Genomic DNA, 24,381 nt, shown 5'->3' with positions numbered 1-24,381 from the left:
ATGATGTAGGATCTCCTGCTTGGGTGGGGGGTTGGACTAGATGACCTACAAGGTCCCTTCCAACTCTATTAGTCTATATCTGTGTCTGTATCTCTAGCTTTTCTAAGCCAAAACAAGCAAGACAAGTCACCAGATATGAAGGTGGCCAGAAGGAGGGCCCAGTTGCAAATCCCAACAATGGGAGAGGGGAGGAGAAATTCCATGCAATGGCTCAAAGTCAACCGTTGGCCTCTGCATTTCGTTGTGAGAAAGCACGCACAGCCCAAATCCCTTCCCCAACACCCTTGCCAGACAAGAATTAAGCCAGTCTGATCTCACCTGGGGGAGCTGGGGTGGGGGGCACTTTCAGAGCCCGGCAAGTTTGTCCATCCGCTTGGAGCTCGTACCCTGGATGGCAAGTGCAGCGGTAACTTCCGGCCGTGTTGATGCAAAGCTGGCTGCAGCCGTGTTTCCCCGTCGCACACTCGTCCACATCTGCAGGCAGAGGGGGAAGCTGTGAGCCAAGGGGACCCCTGCATGGTGGGAGCAGCCTCCTTCCCAGGCCTGGTTAGTGCGTTTCTCGTTGAACCCATTTACAATAATACATTTTAATAATAATTGTTGCATCCATGATGGGGAAGAGGAGCGGGAGGAATAACAGGCACGAGATCTGATAATCCCGTCATACCAACTCTCGAAATGGGCCTAACATGTCAGCCCAAATGCCCACTGAAAATCCCAGCTTTGAATGCCTTATAAAACACCAACAAGAGTTTGCTAGCCTTAATCCCCTCATGAACAGACCAGGGTACACAGTTAAAGGGATCTTCTAAAGACCAAACAGAGAGCTCTAATGGCAGCAGAGGGGAGGTGGAGGGTACAGCAGAGGAAAAATTCAGCAGATTATTTACCCTACACTTACAAAAACCTGGTTTTCCCAGTCGCAATGGATGGCTGTGAAGGTTGGACCATAAGGAAGGCCGAGCGCCAAAGAATGGAGGCCTTTGAACTCTGGTGCTGGAAAAGACTCCTGCGAGTCCCTTGGACTGCAAGGCAATCAAACTGGTCAGTCCTAGAGGAGATCCACCCTGACTGCTCTTTAGAAGGCCAGATCCTGAAGAGGAAACTCAAAGACTTTGGCCACCTAATGAGAAGGAAGGGCTCCCTGGAGAAGAGCCTCATGCTGGGAATGATAGAAGGCAAAAGAAGAAGGAGATGACAGAAAATGAGGTGACTGGATGGAGTCACTGAAGCAGCCGGCGTGATCTTAAATGGACTCCGGGGGATGGTAGAGGAAAGGAAAACCTGGAGGAACGTGGTCCATGGGGTCGCGATGGGTCGGACATGACTTTGCAACTAACAACAACAGTTGTTGGAGGGCAAAAGAAGAAGGGGACGGCAGAGAAGAAGGTGGCTGGATGGAGTCACTGAAGCAACAGATGTGAGCTTAAATGGACTCCAGAGGATGGTAGAGGACAGGAAGGCCTGAAGGAACGTTGTCCATGGGGTTGCGATGGGTCGAAGTCATGAGGTCTCATGACTTCGTGACTAACAACAACAACACAAAAACCTACAAGGCCTCTTCTGTCTGCTAGCCAAAGGAACACCTGCTTTATTTTCCTCACTGCTCTTGCAAGAAGAGACTTTTGTTGGGCATCAAGAAGAATTTCCTAGGATTAGGAAATGTCTCCCTTTGGGAAGGGAGACATTCTCAGGAGATGTCTATCCCCTCAGGGAGATGGACTAGATCAGGAGTCACCAACCTTGGCAACTTTAAGACTTGTGGAGCTCCCAGAATTTGCTGGCTGAGGAACTCTGGGAGTTGAAGTCCACAATTCTTAAAGTGGCCAAGGCTGGAATAAATGGTCTCTAAAACCTCCTGCAGCAACATGGGAGTCCGGAATGGCATATCCCAGAAGGGGCCCTTTGCATGCATGAATCCCTTTTCCTTTAATCTGAGCTTTCGGAGCACAGCATCTTTCCCTGAGCTGCAGCTTCTCCTGCAGAGGAAACACCTGACAGCATCCAAACACTTTTACCTGTCTGGCAACACCTCCCGGTCCATCCAGGGCAGGCGCAGTCATTTGGGAGCGAACATTTCCGGCTGGGCAGGCACGGTGGGCGGCAAATAGCAGCTGCGGTGAAACAAACACACCGGTTAGGTTTGCATCCTGGCGGTCTCTCCTTCCTGCAGACCGGCTGCTCGTAAATCAGTCAACGTGTGGGGTGGTTTCATACAAGAGCAGGTGGAAACTCGGGGACCAGAGAGCCAAAAACAAAGAGAAGGCAGAGGGGAACCCCGTTTGCATTCAGACGGGGGGAAGTGGGATGATCAAGGCTATCTACCCTACCATTATCTGCCTTTTCTCAGGCATGGCCTGTTATCAGAAGAGAGTAGCTGGGTTTGACTGATCCCAGGTGGGTTCAGCTGCCTGTGGAATTAACCCGGTTGAAAAGTTGTCCTCAAGGTGCTTTTTCAGGAGGCAACTGGCATTTCTTGTTTTTTTTTCTTTTGAAGACATTTCGCTTCTCCTCCAAGAAGCTTCTTCAGCTCTGACAGGACAGTGGGGATTTCCAGAATAAAAAATTGCAGACTACAGGATCCATTTGCGCTACTCAGGTGACCCTGAAGACACAGATAAACCGCCAAGTGCTTCAAGGACCCTCTAAGGTAAAGGTAAAGGTTCCCCTCACACATCTGTGCTAGTCGTTCCCAACTCTAGGGGGCAGTGCTCATCTCCGTTTCAAAGCCGAAGAGCCAGCGCTATCCAAAGACGTCTCCGTGATCATGTGGCCGGCATGACAAAATGCTAAAGGTGCACGGAACGCTCTTCCCTTCCCACCAAAGGTGGTCCCTATTTTTCTACTTGCTTTTTTACATGTTTTCAAACTGCTAGGTTGGCAGAAGCTGGGACAAGTCACGGGAGCTCACTCCATTACACAGCGCTAGAGATTCAAACCACCAAACTGCCAACCTTTCTGATTGACAAGCTCAGTGTTTTAGCCACTGAGCCACGGTGTCCCTTAAGGACCCACTAAAAGGATGCCAATGACCAGCTGTCTGCAAGGAGTATCAATCCTTCCATTCCCCACCATCCAGTCAGAGCTGAAGAAGCTTCTTGGATGAGAAGCGAAACATCTTCAAAAGGAAAAAAGAAGAAACTCCAATTGCCTCCTGAAAAAGCACTTTTAGGACAATCATGATCTGGATGATTGAGAATCTCTACAGACTTTGGTTGTAAAGTTGTAATTAGGTTTTCAAAGATTCTGGTGCCTGATACGCAGCTCTTTTGATAATTTTCATTAAATGTTTTTCTTAACATAAAAAACAAACAAAAATGAAGACAAGAAAAAAAGATGAAGGGGGGGAAAGAGTGAGGGAAGAAGAAAGAAAGAAAAAAAAGACAGGGACTTCCAACTTTTTTCAGTGCATAGTAGAATTATAGCACCTTTTTCCTTCTACAAAAATAGTTAAGTCCTAATTTTTCTATAACAACCACCTAAAAACTTAAACTCAGAATTTCATTTGTATCTCTTTTGAGCAGAAAGTCCAGAAGTGGTTTCCAAGTCACCTGATATGCAGTTTTGAGGGAAAAAGAGCTTCTCTTTGCATTAAATAAACTGAGTTCCTTCAGCATCAGTCTTCCTTCACACACATATATATAAAACCAGGGGTGGGATTCAGCTGGTTTGCACAGGTTCGGGCAAACCAGATGTTAATTTTAAATCTGATTTGCCGAACCGGTAGCTGCAAGAACTGGGTGGTCCTTTCTATCCCTCCCCTCCCCTCCCAGGAGTCTCCATGCGGTCCATTCATAATGCCAGGTAAGTGCAGAACCCGTTCGGAGGCTCTGGGAGGGCGAAAAACGGGCCTCCCAGCCGTCCGGAAGCAGGCCTGTTTCCGATCTCCGGAGGGCCTCCAGAGCCCGAGGGAGGCTGTTTTCGCCCTCCCGGAGGCTCAAAAAAAACCTCCGGAGCAGGGGTGAAATGCTACCAGTTCTGACTGCTTCAGTAGAACCGGTAGCAAAAAATGCTAAGGTTCACCCAAACCAGTAATAAAAAAAGCTTTAAAAAGTGGGAAAAAATTGTTCTGACGATTGCGTAAATCAGCTGAGTGTCACAGAACCTTTCCCCCCACTTTTTAAAGCATTTTACTACCCCTTCGGCAGAACTGGAGGTAAAATAATGCTTTAAAAAGGGGGGGAGGTTCCCACTGTGGATCAGCTGTGAGCGGGTGCAATTATTGGGACCTGTTGTTCCCCCCCGTCCCCCCCGCTTTTTAAAGCATTTCTTTCCTGCAGTTTGGGTGAATGGGTAGGAAAAAATGCTTTAAAAAGTGAAATAAAGAGGGTTTGAGGATAGCGCAGCTCACAGCTGATGAGTGTGATCATGGGAACATTCCCCCCCCCCCACTTTTTAAAACATTTTTCCCTGCCCCTTAAGGTGAAAAAAAGTTGGCCACACCCACCGTCACATGATCACAGAACCGGTGGCAAAAAAAAATAGATTTCACAATTGCTCCAAAGCCTGGGGAGGGCGAAAACACAACCCCTCCCCCTCCCCGCTGTGGTGCAGGAGGCCAAGTAGGTCATACCCACCATGGCCACGCCCACCCAGCAACTGAGCAGAGAACCGGTTGCTAACATTGTTCAATCCCACCCCTGTATAAACTCTCACCAGGTAACCCTCCTCTAAGAGCCCAAAGGGATTTTTGGTTAATGCTTCAACATAACAAAAACAGGTACCTGTGGGACATCCGAGCGGGGAGAAAGCATTTCTCCGCTTCCATTCAGGGCCGCAAACGTATTCTGGGTGGGAAACTTTCCGATAAGCCTGGCGATGTCCAACTTTATAGGTTGTTCTGCAAAACCACAGAATACAAAATGTGAACTTGATGGATATTTTGAGCAGAAAAGACGACCGGAAAGGGCCAGCTCTCCGGCCCCAAAATACTTATGTATACACAAATAAACTGCCTGACTCTCAACATCTTTGGAATGTTTGCAATTAAGAATAACATTAAAATTAGAATAGAGCTGGAAGGGACCTTGGAGGTCTTCTAGTCCAGCCCCTGCTCAAGCAGGAGAACCTATATCATGTTAGATAAGTGACTATTTAGTCTCTTCTTAAAAACCTCCAGTGATGGAGGCCCACGATTTCTGGAGGGAAGCTGTTCCACTGGTTAATTGTCCTCACTGTTGGGAAGTTTCTCCTTAAATCCAGGTTGCTTCACGCCTTGATTAGTTTCCATCCATTGTTTCTTGTCCTGCCTTCTGCTGCTTTGGAAAATAAGTCCTGCCCTTCTTTGGGGCAGCCCCTCAAATATTGGAACAGTGTTAACATCTCATCCCTAATTCTTCTTCTCTTTAGACTAGCCAAACCCAAATTGATCGCCACGATGTAGAAAAGATGCTGAGACTCTAGAAAGAGTGCAGAGAAGAGCAACAAAGATGATGAGGGGATTGGGGGTTAAAACATATGAAGAACGGTTGCAGGAACTGGGCATGTCTAGTTTAATGAAAAGAAGGACCAGGGGAGACAGGATAGCAGTCTTCCAATATCTCAGGAGTTGCCCCAAAGAAGCGGGAGTCAAACTATTCTCCAAAGCACCTGAGGGTAGAAATGGATGGAAACTAATCAAGGAGAGAAGCAACTTAGAACTGAGGAGAAATTCCCTGACAGTGAGAACAATTAATCAGTGGAACAGCTTCCCTCCAGAAGTTGTGAACTCCCCAACACTGGAAGTCTTTAAGAAGATGCTGGGTAGCCATTTGTCTGAAACGGTATAGGGTTTCCTGCCTAGGCAGGGGGTTGGACTAGAAGACCTCCAAGGTCCCTTCCAACTCTGCTATTGTACTGTATAAATCCTGCAACCGTTCTTCCTATGTTTTAGTCTCCAGGCCTTTGATCATCTTAGTTGCTCTTCAAAGCAACATGTAAAGAAGGAATCATTTTCGATTCTAAACTACATACAAGAGAAAAAGACCTCTCCCCTCTTCTCAGCCCAGGCAACATCACAGGGTTAATCTTGTGGGGGAAATAAGAAGGGACCCATGTTCTCCTCAGCTTGTGACTACGGTACTATTGAGCTGAAACTTTGTGTTGCAAAGTAAGACAGTTGCTAAGCGAGTTTTGTCCCATTTTACGACCTACCTTGCCACAGTTGCTAATTTAGTAACGATTGTTACTGGGTATGCCACAAAGAAGAGGGAGTCAAGTTATTCTCCAAAGCACTGAAGGCAGGACAAGAAGCAATGGGTGGAAACTAATCAAGGAGAGAAGCAACTTAGAACTAAGGAGAAACTTCCTGACAGTGAGAACAATTAATCAGTGGAACAGAAGTTACCTCCAGAAGTTTTAAAATGCTCCAACACTGCAAGTTTTTAAGAAGGTGTTGGATAACCTTTTGTCTGAAGTGGTGTAGGGCTTCCTGCCTAGGCAGGGGGTTGGACTAGAAGACCTCCAAGGTCCCTTCCAACTCTTGTTTATTCTATTCAAGTTAGGAGTTGAAATCTACACATATTAAAGCCGACATTTCGATCAGCACTCAGCAGGGAATAAATCCAGATGAAAAGGAGAATGCAAGAGTAGATGCATTGCCTTTCTACCTTGACCCTCCCACACGCTGTAGCAGGGAGTTCCAGAGGTTCCCTGCATGCCATTGGAGGCTACGGCAACTTCCACTTACGTCTTTGTAACAATCTGTCATGGGTTGTAGTTGGAACTTGCCGAGGCCTTCAATGGCATGCAATGAACCTCTGGAACTCCCCGCTCCAGGGTATTGGAGGGTCAAGAGAGTAGCCCCTGGTTTCCCTCCGTTCTCTTGCCTGTATGTACTGCAGAGCCTGTTTCCCGGGCACAGGGTGAGGTAGGGCTGGTGGACCGGCTGGACATGGGAGGTGAGGTAGGACATGGTGTGGCTTCTCATTTCCATGGAGCATCCCCCACACCTGTGAGCGCGAAGGACCAAAGGACAACTCAACGTCAGCCACATTTTTTTTAAAAAGATGTATTAATTTACATTTTGTTAGGGCTTAATATACCTCATGTTGTCTGGCTTATTTTATCTGCTTAGCAATATAGATTTCATTCTTATTCTCCACCCCTTTTTCCCCAACTAGTGGTAGAATAAGTGCCATGTTAGATAACATTCTGTATCTTCTTTCTCTTTAATCTTCAGCGTAAGTCTGTCCATTTCTGCACAATCCAGTGTCTTCCTAATTATCTCTTCGTCTCGTGGTACTTCTTCATTTTTCCAATATTGTGCAGATATAATCGCTCGCTGCTGCTAGTACGTGCAATATTAAATATATACTTTGTTTATCAATTTTTTCTGGTGTTGTACCTAATAGAAAAAGTTCAGGTTTAAAATCTACATGTTTTCCTAGCATCTTTTCGAGCCATTTATGCAGTGTTTCTCAACCTTGGCAACTTGAAGATGTCTGGACTTCAACTCCCAGAATTCCCCAGCCAGCGAATGCTGGGAGTTGAAGTCTGGACATCTTCAAGTTGCCAAGGTTGAGAAACACTGCATTTATGTATGTTTTGCTTTAACACAGGCCCACCACATATGGTAACATGTGTCCGTTTTCTGGTTACATTTCCAACATTTGCTAGACATATTTTTGAAGATTTTAGCTAACCTAGCAGATGGTATTTGCATCCGCCACACCTGTGAGTGAGAAGCACAAAAGGACAACGCAGGGTCAGCCACAACGATTGTGTGTTTTGCACCTTGGCAATCAGAAAAAAATTCAACAGAACACCCCTGTTGGTGCAATTGGCATGTTTTACGTGTGTCCGATGTGGGAAACCCATAAGAAAAACAGGCAGAGTGTCATAACACTTTTGTGATGGCTGCTTTGACTTATTTCTCCCCCAGTTAGTTAGTTATTGTATTTTAAATGCAAATAGTAAATAGCATCATACAGATATTAGATAGGTAGACCATTGGTGTGTCCACAATATACAAGTGAAATTGTTAACACACACACATTGTTAACACATTGCTAACACCTGTATCTTAAAAGGTAAGGAAAATTTAAAAAAATATAGCAATAGCCATCGCACTTAGACTTAGACTAACCAATGCACCATTACAGAAGATTGATGGATGATGGATGGATGGAGGGAGGGAGGGAGGGAGAGAGGGAAGGAGAGAGAGAGAGAGAGAGAGAGAGAGAGAGATAGATGACAGACTGACAGATAACATATAGAGATAGATACAGTAGCAATAACGCTTAGACTTCTATACCGCTTCATAGTGTCCCAACAATCTGGATCCTCATTTTACCCACCTCGGAAGGAGGGAAGGCTGAGTCAACCTTGACCTGGGGTGATTTGAATTGCCAAATTTTAGGTAGCCGGCAGTCAGCAGAAGGAGCCTGCAGTACTGCATTCTAGCCACTGTGCCACTATGGCTGGAAGCAGCAGAAGAGATCCCCTTTGCTCTCCCCCATCTCCTGGGGTGGGGGGGGCATCTTTGGACCACCCAAGTTTGCCCTCTGTTAGTTTTGCAGAAAACTTTGAAAGTTTTTGCTGCAATTTAGCCAGTGGTGCCTCTTCACTGGATGAGGGCAAGGACTCACCTGGGACTTGAGAAACTCTCGACGCTGGTGGCTGCCAGGACCAAGGCAAGCCCCATGGTCCACAGCCAGCCCTCCCTTCTCATCCTTTCTCCTTTGCTGGGCCTTTTCACTACTGCAACATCATCACCTGAAGGATGGAGGGTTCCCACGAATGGCTGCAACAGAGGTCAGTTCAGCAATCTAGAAAGAACAAAACAAGTTTGAATGAAAACAAAAAAGCTTCATCAAATTATCATCAAAAATAAAAAAAAATAAAACCAGCAATTAATCATGCTGGGTTTTTTGGAAATGAGCAGCCTAATTTCTCTTAATTTTTAACTATAAACGTATTGCACTTTGCAAATATTTACAATTTGGAGATAATGTGAAGAGGTTGTGTAATTCCCAGGCATTTGCATGTGAGGAATCTTGCCAAAAATGCAAGTTTTAATTTTGCACAATGATTTTTTTTCCTTGCCTGGCTTGAAATTCCCAAGTGTAAAAGCAGCCAAAAAATTAGAATTATGATTTAATGAAGAAAAATTGTAACTCAGAATTTTTAATAGCAACCACAATAGTGTCTGAGTGTGAATCCTAAGATTTGGCTCATGACTGCATATACAGGATCTCAATGCCATCACAGGAAATCATGTATTAAAAGAGAAAAATAAAGTCCTACACTTAGGTAAAAATAACCAAAAGGACACATGTAGACTGGGTGAAGCCAGGCTTAATAGCAGTGACTGTGAGCGGGATCTTGGAGTCTTAGTGGACAACCAGCTAAATAGGAGCCAGCAGTGTGCGGTGGCATCCAAAAAAGCCAATGCAATCCTAAATTGCATCAAGGGAGGTAGTACTACCACTCTATAAAGTCTTAATAAGATCACACCTAGAATCCTGCATACAGTTTTGGTCACCACATTATCAAAAAACATGTTGAGACTCTAGAAAGAGTGCAGAGAAGAGCAACCAGGATGATGAGGGGACTGGAGGCTCAAACATAGGATGAACGGTTGCGGGAACTGGGCATGGCTGGTCTAGTGAAGAGAAGGACCAGGGGACACAGGAGAGCATCTTCCAATACTTGAGGGGTTGCCACAGAGAGGAGAGGGTCAAGCTATCCTCCAAAGCACCCAAAAGCCAGACAAGGAAGAATGGATGGAAACTGACCAAGGAGAGATTCAACCTGGAAATAAGGAGAAATTTTCTCACAGTGAGAACAATCAACCCATGGATCGGAAGTTGCCTTCGGAAGTTGTGGGAAGTTGTACCTGGAGGCTTTCAAGAAGAGACTGGACTGCCACCTGTCAGAAATGGCGTAGGGTCTCCTGCTTGAGCAGGGGGTTGGACTAGATGACCTACCATGTCCCTTTAAACTCTGTTAATCTGAAATCCGTTAAGGGTTTATACAAAGATGAGGAAAGACAGGCATCGTCCTGCAGACATCCAGACATCGGCCGCCCCCTCCAGCAACGACTCCTGTTTTCACGGCAATTCCATTTTTTGCCCTTCCTGCTAAAAATTGGAGGCAGTTTTGGAAGCGATTTTGAACTGCCAGCACCGAACCCCAAATATTTGGAAACCCGTTCTCAAGTAACAACCACATATTTAAGCACTGAATCAGTACATTCTAACAGGAGGCTTATTACACACACACACACACACATATATATATACACACACAATTTTTTTAATGAAACAATGCCATTCCAAACATCTGCAAGCTATTAGTAGTTGTAGCTAACAATAGCGGAGGAAAAGATAAGCAAATATTCGAATCTTTTCTGTTTGGTTTTGCTTGGAATCCAGAGCAATAATTCAACTCACCACACATTTTATTTAAAATTAGATGAAGTGCAGGCCCCGGGAGCCCCCGAAAGAGGAAAAATGAGCTTTTAAAGAATGAGATCCCACACAACCAGCCACCGATGCCACATGAACCAGAAAGAAAAGGGATGCCTGCAGCCAGAAACCTCTCCTCCTGGCCAGGGGTCCTTCTGCTCTCCTCAGAAGTCAAGTCCACCTAGATCAGTGAACTGGTTTTTAACAGAGTTGGAAGGGACCTTGTAGGTCATCTAGTCTGACCCCCCCCTCCACCCAAGCAGGAGACCCTACACCATTTCCGACAGAGGGCAGCCCAGTCACTTTTTGAAAGCCCAGATTTTACAGATTAACAGAGTGGGAATGGACCTTGTAGATCATCTTGACTGACCCCCCACCCTACTATACCATTTCTGAGGGCTTCTAATTCTGTGCTGGAATGCAGCCCAAGGCAGAATCCTACCTATCCACCCTTTGGCAAAATTGCATCCTTTATCAAGAGAGGGGAGAATATTTCATTGCAAGGTTGAAATGAAGGGTCCTTGGCGTTTTCATCATTTAATTATTTTAGCAATAGCATTTAGACTTCACAGTGCTTTTACAGCCCTCTCCAAAGGGTTTACAGAATCAGCATTTTGCCCCCAACAATCTGGATCCTCATTTATTTTAGATAAATTATATAGCAACCTCCTCCCTCCCTCCCTCTCTCTGTGTTCCAGCATAACACCTCCAGCAATATCAACTTGGTACACAGATGACTTACTTTCTGGAAACAAATACTGTGGGTTTAAGACACCCCTAAAACCTCTCAGAGGGTGTGTTCTGTTAAAATACAGCCTGTTGTGCCTTAAAATGGCTTCTACCATACTGCCATAAAATGGCTTCTACTGTACAGCACAGTGGAGTTGCCATGGTAACTGCTTTACAGTACTCCACAAGGGGGCTCCCTCTGGTAAGGGGAAAAATCCAGCATTAGAAATTACTTTTGGTCTGGACATTTTCAACGAATCAGGGCTTTTCCTGTCTAATACAGAATTAGGATAAATAAATACCCTGCCAACGCAAGGTTATTAGCTAGTAACCCACAACACACAACCCCCCTTGGCTACAACACACACTCCAATCAGCCATCCTGGTGTGTATGGCAGTTTCCTGGTTCCACTAGGAGGCGCCATACTCGGTTCTGATTGCTTCCTGCTTGACAGCCGGCATATATAAAGAGCTGCCAAGCAGGGTCTCAGCGTTGCCATTACCTGAGACAGGCGCCTAGTGAAATGCCATGTTGGCAACCTGTTAGCAATAAACCGTTAGCATTAAGAGATCTGGCTTGCCTCAGTCCTTCCCTCCACCCGAGTTTTCCCGGATAGAACACATCCCACTCTGGATTCTGCAGACCTGCTGATAAAAACCACATTTTCAGGGACTTCCAAAGAGAGTCAGAGTGAGGGGCAGTCTAATTTCTGGACGGATGATGTTCCAGAGGGAAGGAGCCACCATGGAGAAGGCCCTTATCTCCTGGGTCCCACTGAATATACCTCCTTAGGGGTCAGGACCCACAACATTCCCTGCCTCCCGCTCTGGTGGGTTGGGTAGATGGGACTGGCAGGAGTCGGTCCCTCAGATCACCTGGTCCCAAGCCATGAATGGCTTTAATGGTGGCAACCAGCACACTTGAATTGCACCTGGAAGCAAATCGGCAACCAATGCAGCTCCCGCAGGAGAGGGAGACACACGTGCACACCGAGGTCTGCACAAAATCATGCGACCCGCTGCATTTTGCACCCACTGGAACTCCTAGATGCTCTTTAAGGGCATCCCCACGTAGACCGTGTTGCAATAATCAAGACGGGAAGTGACGTGACCATGATGTTTGGGTAATGAAACATCTGCAAGAAAACAACCAATCTCAGAGAGCACCAAGGACCCCTCATATATACATTTATTTCAGCCTTTTAAATATGAGTTGAGTATCAGTTCCCCAGGTAGTGGAGCCTTCACTTTGAAGGAGGTTGTTCTTACTATTATGTGACAATAAGCCTCAATCACTCAAACCCGGGTTGTTGATTATGGTTTGGCAAAACAACCACCACCGTCTAGTTTCGTGCATCCCATCACATCAAACAATATAGCAGGGGTCTACCTGAGAGGGCAACTTCAGAACATCAACCCTTTGGCTTAAATCAGATATTAAGGGTTTCCTCAAATATTTGCAGAGCAGAAGCTTCCCTGCAGCCACTTGTGGTCTGGACTGAAAGGACCTCTGACTCCAACAGGACATTTGCGTTGAAGGCAGAGCTGCTATTACTCCAGAGGAGGAGAAGGATTGGCTAAGAGACACCATTGCAATGAGTAACCTGCCCCATCCTCCTCCAAAGCCATTCCTGTTCCCAAATCAAAACTGAGAAGGCTGATTCTATTCGCCTCTGCAAAATTCCACTTAGATGTTCATTAATTCTGAAAGAGGAAGGGAAAAACTTGTCCCCAGTTAGCTGTGAAATTAAAAACAAGCTTGCTGACCCATGAAAAAGGAGAACACATATTTCCTTTTCCCCTGCAATCACCTTCCTCCTTCATCAGGAGGAAAACAAGAAAGTTTTTCTAAAAGTTAAGCGTTTTATTCATACTATTCCCAAGGCTAAAATCTAAATAATTACATCACCAAAGATCCAACCAAGCTGAAGTCAAGTCTACATTCCCACAACTTCCTTCATCTAGGCTAAAAAACAGGGGGGGGGTGTTATGTGATGAGCTGTTGTGGGCAGAAGGGTATGTGATTGGGAAAAGCGCGTGAAATTAATTTTGCATTGTGAAGTTGGGCTAAAGGTTTAGCAAGCTGCACGAATCCCAAGAGAAGCAATCATTGTTTGTTATAAAAGACAAACTAGCTTTGTAACGCAATGCTAGAGAATGCACAAAGCTGAAGAAACCTGGATGTGGCTTCACATGAGGTGGGAGACCAACTTCAGATGGGGAATGGGCCGCCGGATCACTTTCCTGGTAGCCATATTGGCTGAGATGGATGCCCAATGGTCCCAGATTCAAAGAGTAGCTGGACCATAGGAAGTGAAGCAATGAACCTAAACTTATAGGTGTCCAACCTTGGCCACCTTAAGACCTGTGGATTTCAACTCCCTGTGCTGGCTGGGGAATTCTGGGAGTTGAAGTCCATAGGTCTTAAAGTGGCCAAGGTTGGACATCCTTGACCTCAAAGAAGGAAAATTCTTAGGGTCGGATCAAGGTTGGGACCTTCCAATAAGTAAGGAGAAGCCAGATTCACTTAACAACCATGTTACTAACTTAATCACTGTGGTAATTCACTTAACACCTATGGCAAGAAAAGTCGTAAAATGGGGCAAAACTGGCTTAACAAATGTCTCACTTAACAGCAGACATTTTGGAATCAGTTGGGGTCAGATGTGGGGGGATGCCTCTACAGTTCACTTAATGACAGTTCAAAGTTACAACAGCACTGAAAAAGTAACTTACAACCATTCCTCACACTTACAACCATTGCAGCGTCCCCAGGGGCGCATGATTTACATTCAGATGTGTAACAATTGTTTCACATTTATGAAGGTTGCAGTGTCACTTCCTTTTTGCGACCTTCTGACATGCAAAGACCATGGAGAAACAAGACTCACTTAACAACTGTGTGACTAATTTAAGAACCACAGTTATTCGCTGAACGAATGGGAGGAGAAAAGTTGTAAAACGGGGCACGCTTCACTTAACAAATGTCTCACTTAACAGCAGAAATTTGTGGAATCAATCGTGGTTGTAAGTCGGGAAAGACCCATAGTGAGAGAAAAAATGCATCTCCGACTCGGGAATTTTTTCCTCCCTAGTGACAAACGCCCCTAAATGATCAGCTGCCCCTTGACCAGTTCAGGTCCTCTTTTTGCGCGGCCTTTGCGCAGTTCTGGCCCTGGGCAAATCGGGAGCATCGGGCGCGCCTTTCGGCCGGCGGAATTGCCCAGCCAAAGCGTCCCGGGGCTGCTCCGAAGCGAACTTTGGCAAAACAAATCCAAACTTTTCTCTCCCACGCTCCGCTCGGCTGCGCCTCCCCATCTTCGCCACTAGAGGGCGCCCCTAATCGAGGTCGCTTTTCATACCTTGACTTTGCGAAACTCCGGTCCGGAGTATGGGGTCCCTTTCAATGGGGATGGTGGGCTTCCAACCCCCACCACACCCCCGCCAGCCGTGGGTTAAAAAAAAACCCAGCGGCCCTCACCTTCCGAAAGACCCCCCTGAGGAGATGTCCCATCTTCCCCACTGCCCCCCCGGCGCCCATTGTCTCAGCATCCCCCCTTCCATGCCCCCCCCAATTCCCAGCCTGTTTCCTGGCCAGCAACGGGCTACTTTCCACCATCAACCCCCCCCTCCCACACCTCCCCCCACGACCCCTCCTGCAAACCTGGTTCGCTAGAGCCACGGCTCTCCTTCGCCCAAGGGAAATTGGGGAGGGGGCAGCAGGCAGCGAGGCAGGCAAGCGCCGCCGGAGGCGAGACTGACTTGTCCCGCTCTGACCTCCCCGCTGCAGACGGCGGGGCTCGCGGGAGGGGGACTTCCCCGCCTCCCCAAGGGCCCGTCCCCCCAATGCGCCCGGCCCGGGGGTCTTGTCCTTCTTTCTCTCTCTCTCTTTCTCCCTCTCTGCCCGGCTCCTGACCTCTAAGGATGCGCCCACGGGAAGGTCCGCCCGCCCGTATTGTGCTCCTCTCAATTGCAAGAAGGAAGCGGGTCTTTCTCGTACCTCCCCCCCCCCGCTTTTTCTTCCAGAGAGGGAAAAAAAGCAAACCCTCTCCCCCCGAGGGGGGAGTAGGCAGGCAAGACAGAAGCGCGTCTGTCCCGGGTGCAGCAGAGCCTTAAACCCGGGTCACGAACGTAGCGGAGGAGGAGGGGTGCTGGGAACAGCGCTGGAAGTGGTCCTGGCTCCCCCCCCCCATACCCAGCTTTGGGGGTAGAGCCCCATTTGGGGAGATGGGCTCCAGCTGCAACCAAGCATTCCTCTCCCTTACCAGGACCAAAACCCCTTGGCCCTGGCATTCTGGCAGGAAGCTTTTCTTGGTTTCCTGGTGGTCTTCCATCCTATGTTTGGCCAGTCCCCCGTTTTTTCAAAAGTCCCAGTGGCTTCCTTCTGTAGCGAGCATCTCCTGGGCAGCAGAAGACCTCAATCCCTCCAGATGTTTTATTTTGCAACCATACAGATGGGACTCCCTTTTGCTAAAGCAAGGACTTGGGGGCAGGGGTTGCTTCCCAATGTAGGATACATATGCGGGGTTTCCTGGTGGTCTCTCATCCAGAGTACACGTTAACCTCCTTTGCGGCTCTTGATGGTTTCCCCCTCCTTCTAGCTTCTACTGGTACAGTCAAGGAATAATCAGTTTGTGGTAAAGCCTCCCCCCCCCCCCCCCCCTAGTTTGTGCATTAAAAATTGTAACACAACTGCATTACTTTTTGGAGAGTTTCTGGCACATGGGGCACTAAACTAGCTTGTGTCCAGCTCTCATGCTAAGCCAGGTGTGCCTAACTGTGGTTTGTGTTATGAGTCACCAGTATATCCCTTCGGCTAGATTCAAGCAGAATACTGCCCAAATGCCCCTACAGCTGTGGGTTCACCCCCCCAAAAGTTCTTACACACACAAACACACACATGTAGTGCTTAGAAGCAGATAGATAGGTAGGTTGGTCGGATGGTCGATCAATAGATAGATAGATAGATAGATAGATAGATAGATAGATAGATAGATAGATAGATAGATAGATAGATAGATAGATGATAGACAGACAGACAGACAGTATATTTGTGTGTAGATAGAAAGATAGTTTATGTGTTTATGTGTGTGTATAGAAAGATAGTTTGTGTGTGTATGTGTGTGTGTATGTATGTATGTATGTATGTATATTTATAGATAGATGATAGATGATAGATAGATAGATAGATAGATAGATAGATAGATAGATAGATAGATAGATAGATAGATAGATAGATAGATACTGTGTGTAAACACACACAAGTAAACTTACAGGGATTTAATTTCTATTTGAATTAAATGTAGAGGAATTAATTAAATGCCATTAACATAATCAGCTCCTTGCATTTATTTTATCACATTTATTTAATTCAAGTGCAAGTTAAAAACAAGTGTTTTCCTATGTCCAAGGGCAGCCTTCGCTCTCTCTACCCCACAGCCTTGCCTCCTAGAAGGTGTAACTGTAGCTACTTTTTAGTGGGACTTATTAGGACTGCAGCTTAAAAGTGGCTTTCAGCACTTAGCCAGGATAGGCCTATAAAAATCAGCTGGCAAACAAAACCTAAGGAGTGATTTGGAAATAGTATAAGGCTACTCAGTGGATTCTCTGATGTGGATTTTAAGGACTTCGGGCATCTCCCTTAAACCAGTTTCCTTAAAAATTTGATTCAAGAAACCCCAGGACAACCGTACTTACTTACTATAATCTTCCCCTTCCTTTTGCCCATGCTGGATGGGGATGATGGGAGGGGAAATTTAGCAGATGTAATGAGGTCGGATTAAAAGGTAAAGGTTCCCCTCACACATATGTGCTAGCGGTTCCCGACTCTAGGGGGCTCATCTCCGTTTCAAAGCCAAAGAGCCAGCGCTGTGCGAAGTTGTCTCCTTGGTCATGTGGCTACCATGACTCAATGCCAAAGGCACATGGAATGCTGTTCCCTTTCCACCAAAGGTGGTTCCTATTTATCTACTTGCATTTTTACTTGCTTTCAAACTGCTAGGTTGCCAGAAGCTGGGACAAGTAACGCGAGCTCCCTCTGTTACATGGCGGTAGGGATTTGAACCGCCGAACTGCCGGCCTTTCTGATCAACAAGCTCAGCGTCTTAGCCACGGAGCCACCCTAGGGTGGATTAGAAATACACACACACAAAAACCCTTGCAGCTCCTGGAAATTTGGAGTTCTTTTAAATGGCCAGCAGAGGAAATAAACTAATTTCAGGTCTTACCTGTTTCTGTGTTGGTCATTCATCATTAAATAGAACTTCTTCCTTTTCAAGTGTGTTGATTTCTTATTGCTAGAGCAAAAAATAACAAAAACACAGACATTGAAGTGTCCATTCAGCACACGAAGTCATTTCCTCTGTGGCCAAGGTTTGTCTGTCCCCATCTTGACCGTCTTAAGATGGCTAAACAGATGCTGATTGGCTTTTTGGGGGTTTTAAACTCACAGGAACAAATAGGTCAGGGGTTTGTTTTTTTTAGTTTTTCCTTTTGTCCTCCTGGTTCTGCTTGGTTCAGCATGGTTCCTCCGTGGTCTTTTAGAAAAACCAATGGCATAACTCTTGTCATATTCTTTAACCCCAATAAAATGTTATTTTACTATCAATGTTGAAATGGGGAGGAGGGGGTGTTCCCCCTAACTAAGCTAAAGACAGCACATTCTGCCAGAAACAAAAATAACTGGGAATAATAATAATAAAAAAAATCACATCCTTCTTTATTTATTAGGCCAAAAAGTAAGACAACCATTCTCAGGGAAAGATTTTAGGCTGTGGGGTTGAGGCAAGAAGTGTGGGAGAAAAGAAGGAAGCCCAGAAAGAGGGGTGGGATTTCAGATTTAACAGATTAACAGAGTTGGAAGGGACCTTGTAGGTCATCTAGTCCAACCCCCGCTCAAGCAGGAGACCCTACACCATTTCTGACAGAGGGCAGCCTAGTCCCTTCTTGAAGGTCTCAAGTGATGAAGCCCCCACAACTTCTAAAGGCAATTTCCTCTACCACAGTGGGTATCAACCTTTCTATTGCCGCAACGTTTTAATACAGTTCCTCATGTTGTGGTGACCCACAACCATAAAATTATTTTATATTTTCCGTATTTTTTTTTAATATGTGTTTTCTGATGGTCTTAGGCGACCCCTGTGAAAGGGTCGTTCGACCGCCAAAGGGGTCGCGACCCACAGGTTGAGAACCGCCGCTCTACCGCAAGGACAATTCCCAACAATTAACTCACAACTACACCCAATTCATTCCTCCTGACACAAAGCCAATTCTTCTTCCCTAAAACTCAGCCAAATTCCTTGAGTGTCCAATCACACTTGGCCAATAAAGAATTCTATTCTATTTCTCTTCTCTTCTATTTTCTATATTCTTTATTCTATTCTATTCTATTCTATTCTATTTTCTATTCTGTTCTATTCTCTATTCTTATTCTATTCTTTTAAATTATTCTATTCTATTCTTTTTAATTATTATTTTCTTTTCTGTTCTGTTCTGTTCTATCCAAGCTGTAGAAGGACAGTTAGTTTCACCCAAGTCCCAAGGCAGGAGTTTTCAGACCTTTTCAACCCAGAGTCCTGTCCCAACCTGCTATTTTTTTCGGGTGTGGAGGGAATTGAAGCTATAGGGGAGTTTATTTATATATTTATTTTTTGCACCTTTAAAACATGCAAACATATGTCTTCTTCAAGACAGGAAAGAAATCAAATTGTCTACTTTTTCAGAAAGGGGGAAAAAAAACCCTCTATTTAGGACTTCCAGGAATTTTTGAAACTGAGGGGGGGTGGAGAATCAGTTGAAATGAAAATCACAATGAAACAGCTTCAATTTTTTCTATTCTTTTCTGACCTTGGCCAACAAAGAAGGATTTCAAATAACCCCGTGGAAAAATGGGAGTCGTTTCTAAAGAATAAAGCCAGTCCATTAGTTCTCTCTCCTATAGGTTCTGGGCATTGCTACGATCTTGCAGTTAGTGACTGGGCTTATGTTTGGTCTTAAGCCATAGTTTGCTTATGCTTATTGAACAAATCACCATTGGCTGAGTTGATACCACTCACGGAAGTATAAATTGTGCTTTCACATGAACTATAATGCAGGTTATTAGGACAAAACCTTGCAAGCTGCTGGTAACCAAAATTAGATTGAGGACTCAAAATCCTTGGGGGACAAAAAAACAAGGAGACATCCCAGGCAAATTTTCCCTAGACATTCAGGAGTTAAAATAGAGCTGGAAGGGACCTTGGAGGTCTTCTAGTCCAGTCCCCTGCTTAAGCAGGAGAACCTATACCATTTCAAATAAGTACTGACTGAGACCATGCGTAGAAGCATGATTCCTAAGGCGAAGGAGAGGGTGTTGCTTTCCAAGCCCCATGTTTTCAGAATATCCCACACTATAAAAGAGAGGCTGAGACTCTACAAAGGGGTGCAGAGAAGAGCAACCAGGATGATGAGGGGGCTGGAGGCTAAAACATACAAAGAACGGTTGCAGGAACTGGGTATGTCTAGTTTAATGAAAAGGAGAACTAGGGGAGACATGATAGAAGTGTTCCAACATTTGAGGGGCTGCCCCAGAGAGGAGGGGGGCAAGCTATTCTCCAGAGCCCCCGAAGGCCACACAAGGAACAATGGATGGAAACTGACCAAGGAGAGATTCAACCTGGAAATAAGGAGGAATTTTCTGACAGGGAGAACAATCAACCCATGGAAGAGAAGTTGCCTTCGGAAGTTGTGGGGGCTTCATCCCGGGAGGCTTTCAAGAAGAGACTGGACTGCTGTCAGAAATGGTGTAGGGTCTCCTGCTTGAGTGGGAGGGGGGGTTGGACTAGATGACCTACAAGGTCCCTACCAACTCTGTTAATCTATTTAAAAAATATCTGTTAAAGATATTTTTAAAGTCTCAAAAGATGGGTTGGGAGAACCTGGCACAGAAAAAGATTTCCTTGCCGTTGTACAGCACACAGTTTCTCTGGCACGGACGGCCGTGCCCGGGAACCCTTGAAGGGAGTCGCGATGAGTCCTCAGTGGCAGCTGCCCAGCCATTGGAGGCACCCCTTGATGGAGCTTTTGGGGACCTTGCCTGCCCTTGTCCGCCTCCAGAGTCTGACTGGAAAGTAGAACCAGATCTCCCCTAAGCCAGAAGACAGGCGGTGCCTCCGTTCATAAGTGGCTTTGAGGTTGAGCTGGCTCAGCTTTTTTTCGTTTTCAAACTTTTTAATTTTATTAATACCACTTTACACCTATTATAGAAACAAAGTGTTGACGGGATCTTCCCTTTTACACCCTCTCCTTTACATAATCCATTTTACATCATTGCTTGGTTTTCACTTGCAGCCAAATTATTTTCTTCCATTTTTAAAAATACTCATTTCTTCCTTAATTCATAAACAATATCTTCAATTGCCCCTTCAAACATTGCACCAAATTTTCATTTCATGTTTTTCTATTTTACTATAAACAATATATACCCTCTAGTTATGGTTTGACATAGAGAGCATTTCTTTCCATTTTTTCTACAATTAACAATATATTATATTTTCTTTATTTCTTAATTAGTTGCTTAACAATACCAATCATGCTACTATTCCCTTTAATCTACTAATGCTACTCTTTCCCCCCTACTTCCTCTTTAATTTTTTCTTTTGGACTCTTTTGGATTCCACTTTTTATCATTTTTCTTCTTCTCCCCCTTTTTCCTAACTTCTTCCTTTTCCTGTTTTTATGCCTGTAGTATCTGTAGCTAGCGTAGCTTAATGGGTTCTTGTAGGACTTGGCATGAAGCTAGAAGATGGGCTCACTTAGAAACCAGGCTAAGCCTTCGGTGCCAGTCCTGGTCTTCCCAACCAACCTGGGCCATTTCAGTGGCTTGGCTTCACAGGCAGCCACGGGTTCAAGAGTCTCGCTGCTGTCCCTCTCGCTTCAATATGCCTTGGATGAATCCAGTTAGGGAAGGCACTGTAAAGCTCATCCCCATCCGTTGGGGACCCCCAGTTTCTCTCTTTCATTCTGGCTCCAGCCGAGACCCAAATACCAGATTCACGCAACAGATCAACCTAGCCAAAGATTTAGATGCAGGCCCAACAGCCAGGCAAAAGTGTTCAGAGGAAAACCCATCACCCGAAGCCCTTGATCGGTTCACACTATGTTCAAAACTGTCAGGTGAAGAAGGAGCAACTGAATTTGCATGCTCAATTCAGGGTCTCTCTCTCTCTCTCTCTCTCTCTCTCTCTCCAACCCAACCCATCTTGTTTTGACGAGTAACTTCTCTGCAAATATGCTCTGCTAGAAGCAAAGACTCCTCACTTGACCACAGGAAGAGAGTTAACCAGCAATGGAGATCCACCACTGCATTGAAGTGCCCCCCAAACCCCACATCTTAGGAAACTTGACCATCAACTCTCATACCTACCTTCGGAATCTTCTGGTCAGCTCAAAGCTGTCTCCTGCGGTGGGCCTGGGATGGGGCTTTCTCTGCCCAGCTTCCCCGACCAGCTCTCCTGGAGTCCTGCTGCCCCCTGGCCAGGTTCTGCTGAACTATGCTTCTTCATGGTTCAAGGCCTTCCCCACCCCAGCCGGCGCTGACTCTGGGTTTTCTGCTCCCGGCTTCTGCTGTCCAAGTCACGAACAATGGCAGTCAGCTGCAGTGATGGTCCCCTTGGAAGTGGAAGGGTGGCTTTTTATGTCCTCCTTCCTGTATAAATCAGGCCTGGGATGGACAATCCAGACAGGAAGCTGGGTGAGTGCTGCTGCCTGATAAGGAGATGGGCAAGCAGAAGCAAAACACCCAACAGCTCAGCAGGGAATTTGGTACGAAACAGCCACCTTATGCCAAAAGGAAGAGGCGGCTGGGGGATTGGGAGGAGGGGGGGGGCAGGTTCAGTCAGGGAGGGGCTCTGCATAGAGGAGGCACTTCAGGAATGCCCGGTTTCCTCCACTTGACTCAGGAGGAAGCCATGAGACGGGGCCAGGCCAAGGCTCTCTTCATCAATTGGAACTTTGAGCAATACTTTGTCTTGGACTCTGATTTACTTTTGGATGCTATTTGGAACCCTGACGCTGAGCTTCTAACTTGGTATCTCCTAACCTAGAGTCCTGCATCCAGTTTTGGTCACCACACTATAAAAAAGATGTGGAGACTCTAGAAAAAGTGCAGAGAAGAGCAACCAGGATGATGAGGGGACTGGAGGATGAAACATACAATGAACAGTTGCAGGAACTGGGCCTGGCTAGTCTAGGGAAGAGAAGGACTAGGGGAGTCATGAGAGCAGTGTTGCAATATTTGAGGGGCTACCCAGAGAGGAGGATTGAGCCAAGGGGAGAAGGCTTGGGCTGCCCTACACATTCAGCTAGTGTGGGGCCCAAATGGGCTGGCAAGTCCCCGATGAGGGGGCTCAAAACTCCATTGGTCTGACCATGATGCACTTTGGCCCAACTCTTCTTTTGGGAAGGGAATGAGCCATGGGCTACATTTGCTGGGCTGAAGAGACAATCAGCAACAGTCCTTTATCATCCTTTCCAATCTATAAAGCCTTAGTAAGGCCACACCTAGAATACCACATCCAGTTTTGATCACCACACTCTAAAAAGAGTGCAAGAAGAGCAACCAGGATGCTGAGGGGACTGGAGGATAAAGCATAGGAAGAACGGCTGCAGGAACTGGGCATGGCTGGTCTAGGGAAGAGAAGGACCAGGGGCGACAGGAGAGCATCTTCCAATATTGGAGGGGCTGCCACAGAGAGGAGGAGGTCAAGTTATTCTCCAAAACACCTGAAGTCCAGACAAGGAATAATGGATGGAAACTGAACAAGGAGAGATTCAACCTAGGAATAAGGAGAAGAACAATCAACCAATGGAACATAAGTTGCCTTCAGAAGTTGTGGGAGCTTCATCCCTGGAAACTTTCAAGAAGAGACTGGACTGCCATTTGTCAGAAATGGTGTAGGGTCTCCTGCTTGGGCAGGAGTAGGACTAGATGACCTACAAGGTCCCTTCCAACTCTATTAATCCTTGTGATTTATATAGCACCAAGCTGGCACAGTGGTTGAAGCTCAGAAGGCAGGATGAAACATCCCTAGCTGAAGAATAACCTGGAATCTCACTCACACCTTAGCCTAGTGTTTACCAACCTTAGGAACTTTAAGCAGGCCTCAATTCCCAGAATTCTGGCTGAGGAATTCTGGGAGTTGAAGTCCCTTTCTCTTAAAGCTGCCAAGATTGTGAAACTGTGCTAAAGATGCCCTGCGTAGTTTAGCTGTATTTCCACCCAGTTTGGATTTCAAGAAAGCAAAGCATGGATCCCTGAGTTGTTTTGAAGGTGATGCCATACAGTGTGGTCAAAACTCGAAGAGGCACATTGGGTTTCTATTTTTGGGGGTATTATTGACAAGAGGAATGGCTGTGTTTATTGTTTAATGTTATATGGCCCTGGTTCTGCACAGTATATATGTGACTGTACGAAAATGAAAACGGAAAATAAAAACACATTTACACGAAAAACTCCCCACTTAAAGAACAATTCTTGGTTGTATAAACAGAGGCCTGGAATCAAAATCATGTGAAGTGTTAGCTTAGGCTTTACAAAGCCTAAGTAAGCCCACGCCTGGAATGCTGCATCCTGTTTTGGTCACCACAGTACTAAAAAGATGTTGAGACTTTGGAAAAAGTTGCAGAGAAGAACAACTAAGATGATTAAAGGCCTGGAGACAAAAAAAAAACATATGCAGAATGGTTGCAGGATTTGGATTTGGCCAGTCTAGAGAAAATAAGAACTGGGGGGGGGGGCATGATAACAGGATTCCAGATTTTGAGGGGATGCTACAAAGAAGAGGAAGGGGTCAATTTATTTTCCAAAGCACCAGAGAGAAGGGCAAGAAACGATGGAAATTAATCAAGGAGAGAAGCAACCTGGAATGAAGGAGAAAGTTCCTAACAGTGAGGACAATTAACCAGTGGAACAGCTTCCCTTCAGAGGTTGTAGGTGCTTCATCACTGGAGGCTTTCAAGAAGAGGCTGGGCAGCCACCTGTCTGAAATGGTCCCAGGTTTCCTGCTTGAGTGGGGGGCTGGACTAGAAGGCCTCCAAGGTCCCTTCTAGCTCTATTCCGATTGATTGAACAGAGACGTGCCAATCGTACGAGCTCCTTGACACCGTTCTAAAGCAGGAAGTAAAGCAGATGGATGGATACCGGTCCCACTTGGCTGCCAGCGTCATAATTTAATCCTCCAAATATGGTCACTGATCACGAGGACTGCGCATTTTGCAAATTTGCTAG

At 45.9% G+C, this 24,381-nt stretch overlaps 1 protein-coding gene across 4 annotated transcripts in view; it reads right to left on the bottom strand.

The window, feature by feature from the left end:
* EGFL7 (EGF like domain multiple 7) overlaps positions 1-21,764 on the bottom strand; it is a 28,563-nt gene extending 6,799 nt beyond the window's left edge. For 2 of the 4 annotated variants that reach the window (XM_032232852.1, XM_032232849.1), the window contains exons 1-7: positions 21,520-21,764; positions 17,345-17,413; positions 8,568-8,747; positions 6,807-6,929; positions 4,725-4,840; positions 2,019-2,114; positions 319-474 (exon numbers count right to left, since the gene is read on the bottom strand). In XM_032232852.1, the coding sequence (XP_032088743.1) occupies positions 319-474; positions 2,019-2,114; positions 4,725-4,840; positions 6,807-6,929; positions 8,568-8,650 (574 nt within the window). In that variant the 5' untranslated portion in view covers positions 8,651-8,747; positions 17,345-17,413; positions 21,520-21,764. Of the gene's footprint in view, positions 1-318; positions 475-2,018; positions 2,115-4,724; positions 4,841-6,806; positions 6,930-8,567; positions 8,748-12,507; positions 12,603-17,344; positions 17,414-21,519 lie in introns of those variants that run through there. The other 2 variants (XM_032232851.1, XM_032232850.1) reach the window with 2 other exon arrangements.
* Positions 21,765-24,381: the final 2,617 nt, after the last annotated feature.

Source organism: Thamnophis elegans, chromosome 16 (assembly GCF_009769535.1).
Source record: "Thamnophis elegans isolate rThaEle1 chromosome 16, rThaEle1.pri, whole genome shotgun sequence".
Classification (NCBI taxonomy): domain Eukaryota; kingdom Metazoa; phylum Chordata; class Lepidosauria; order Squamata; family Colubridae; genus Thamnophis; species Thamnophis elegans.
Note: the sequence above shows the minus strand (reverse complement) of the source record. Positions and strands in the feature narration are given on the sequence as shown.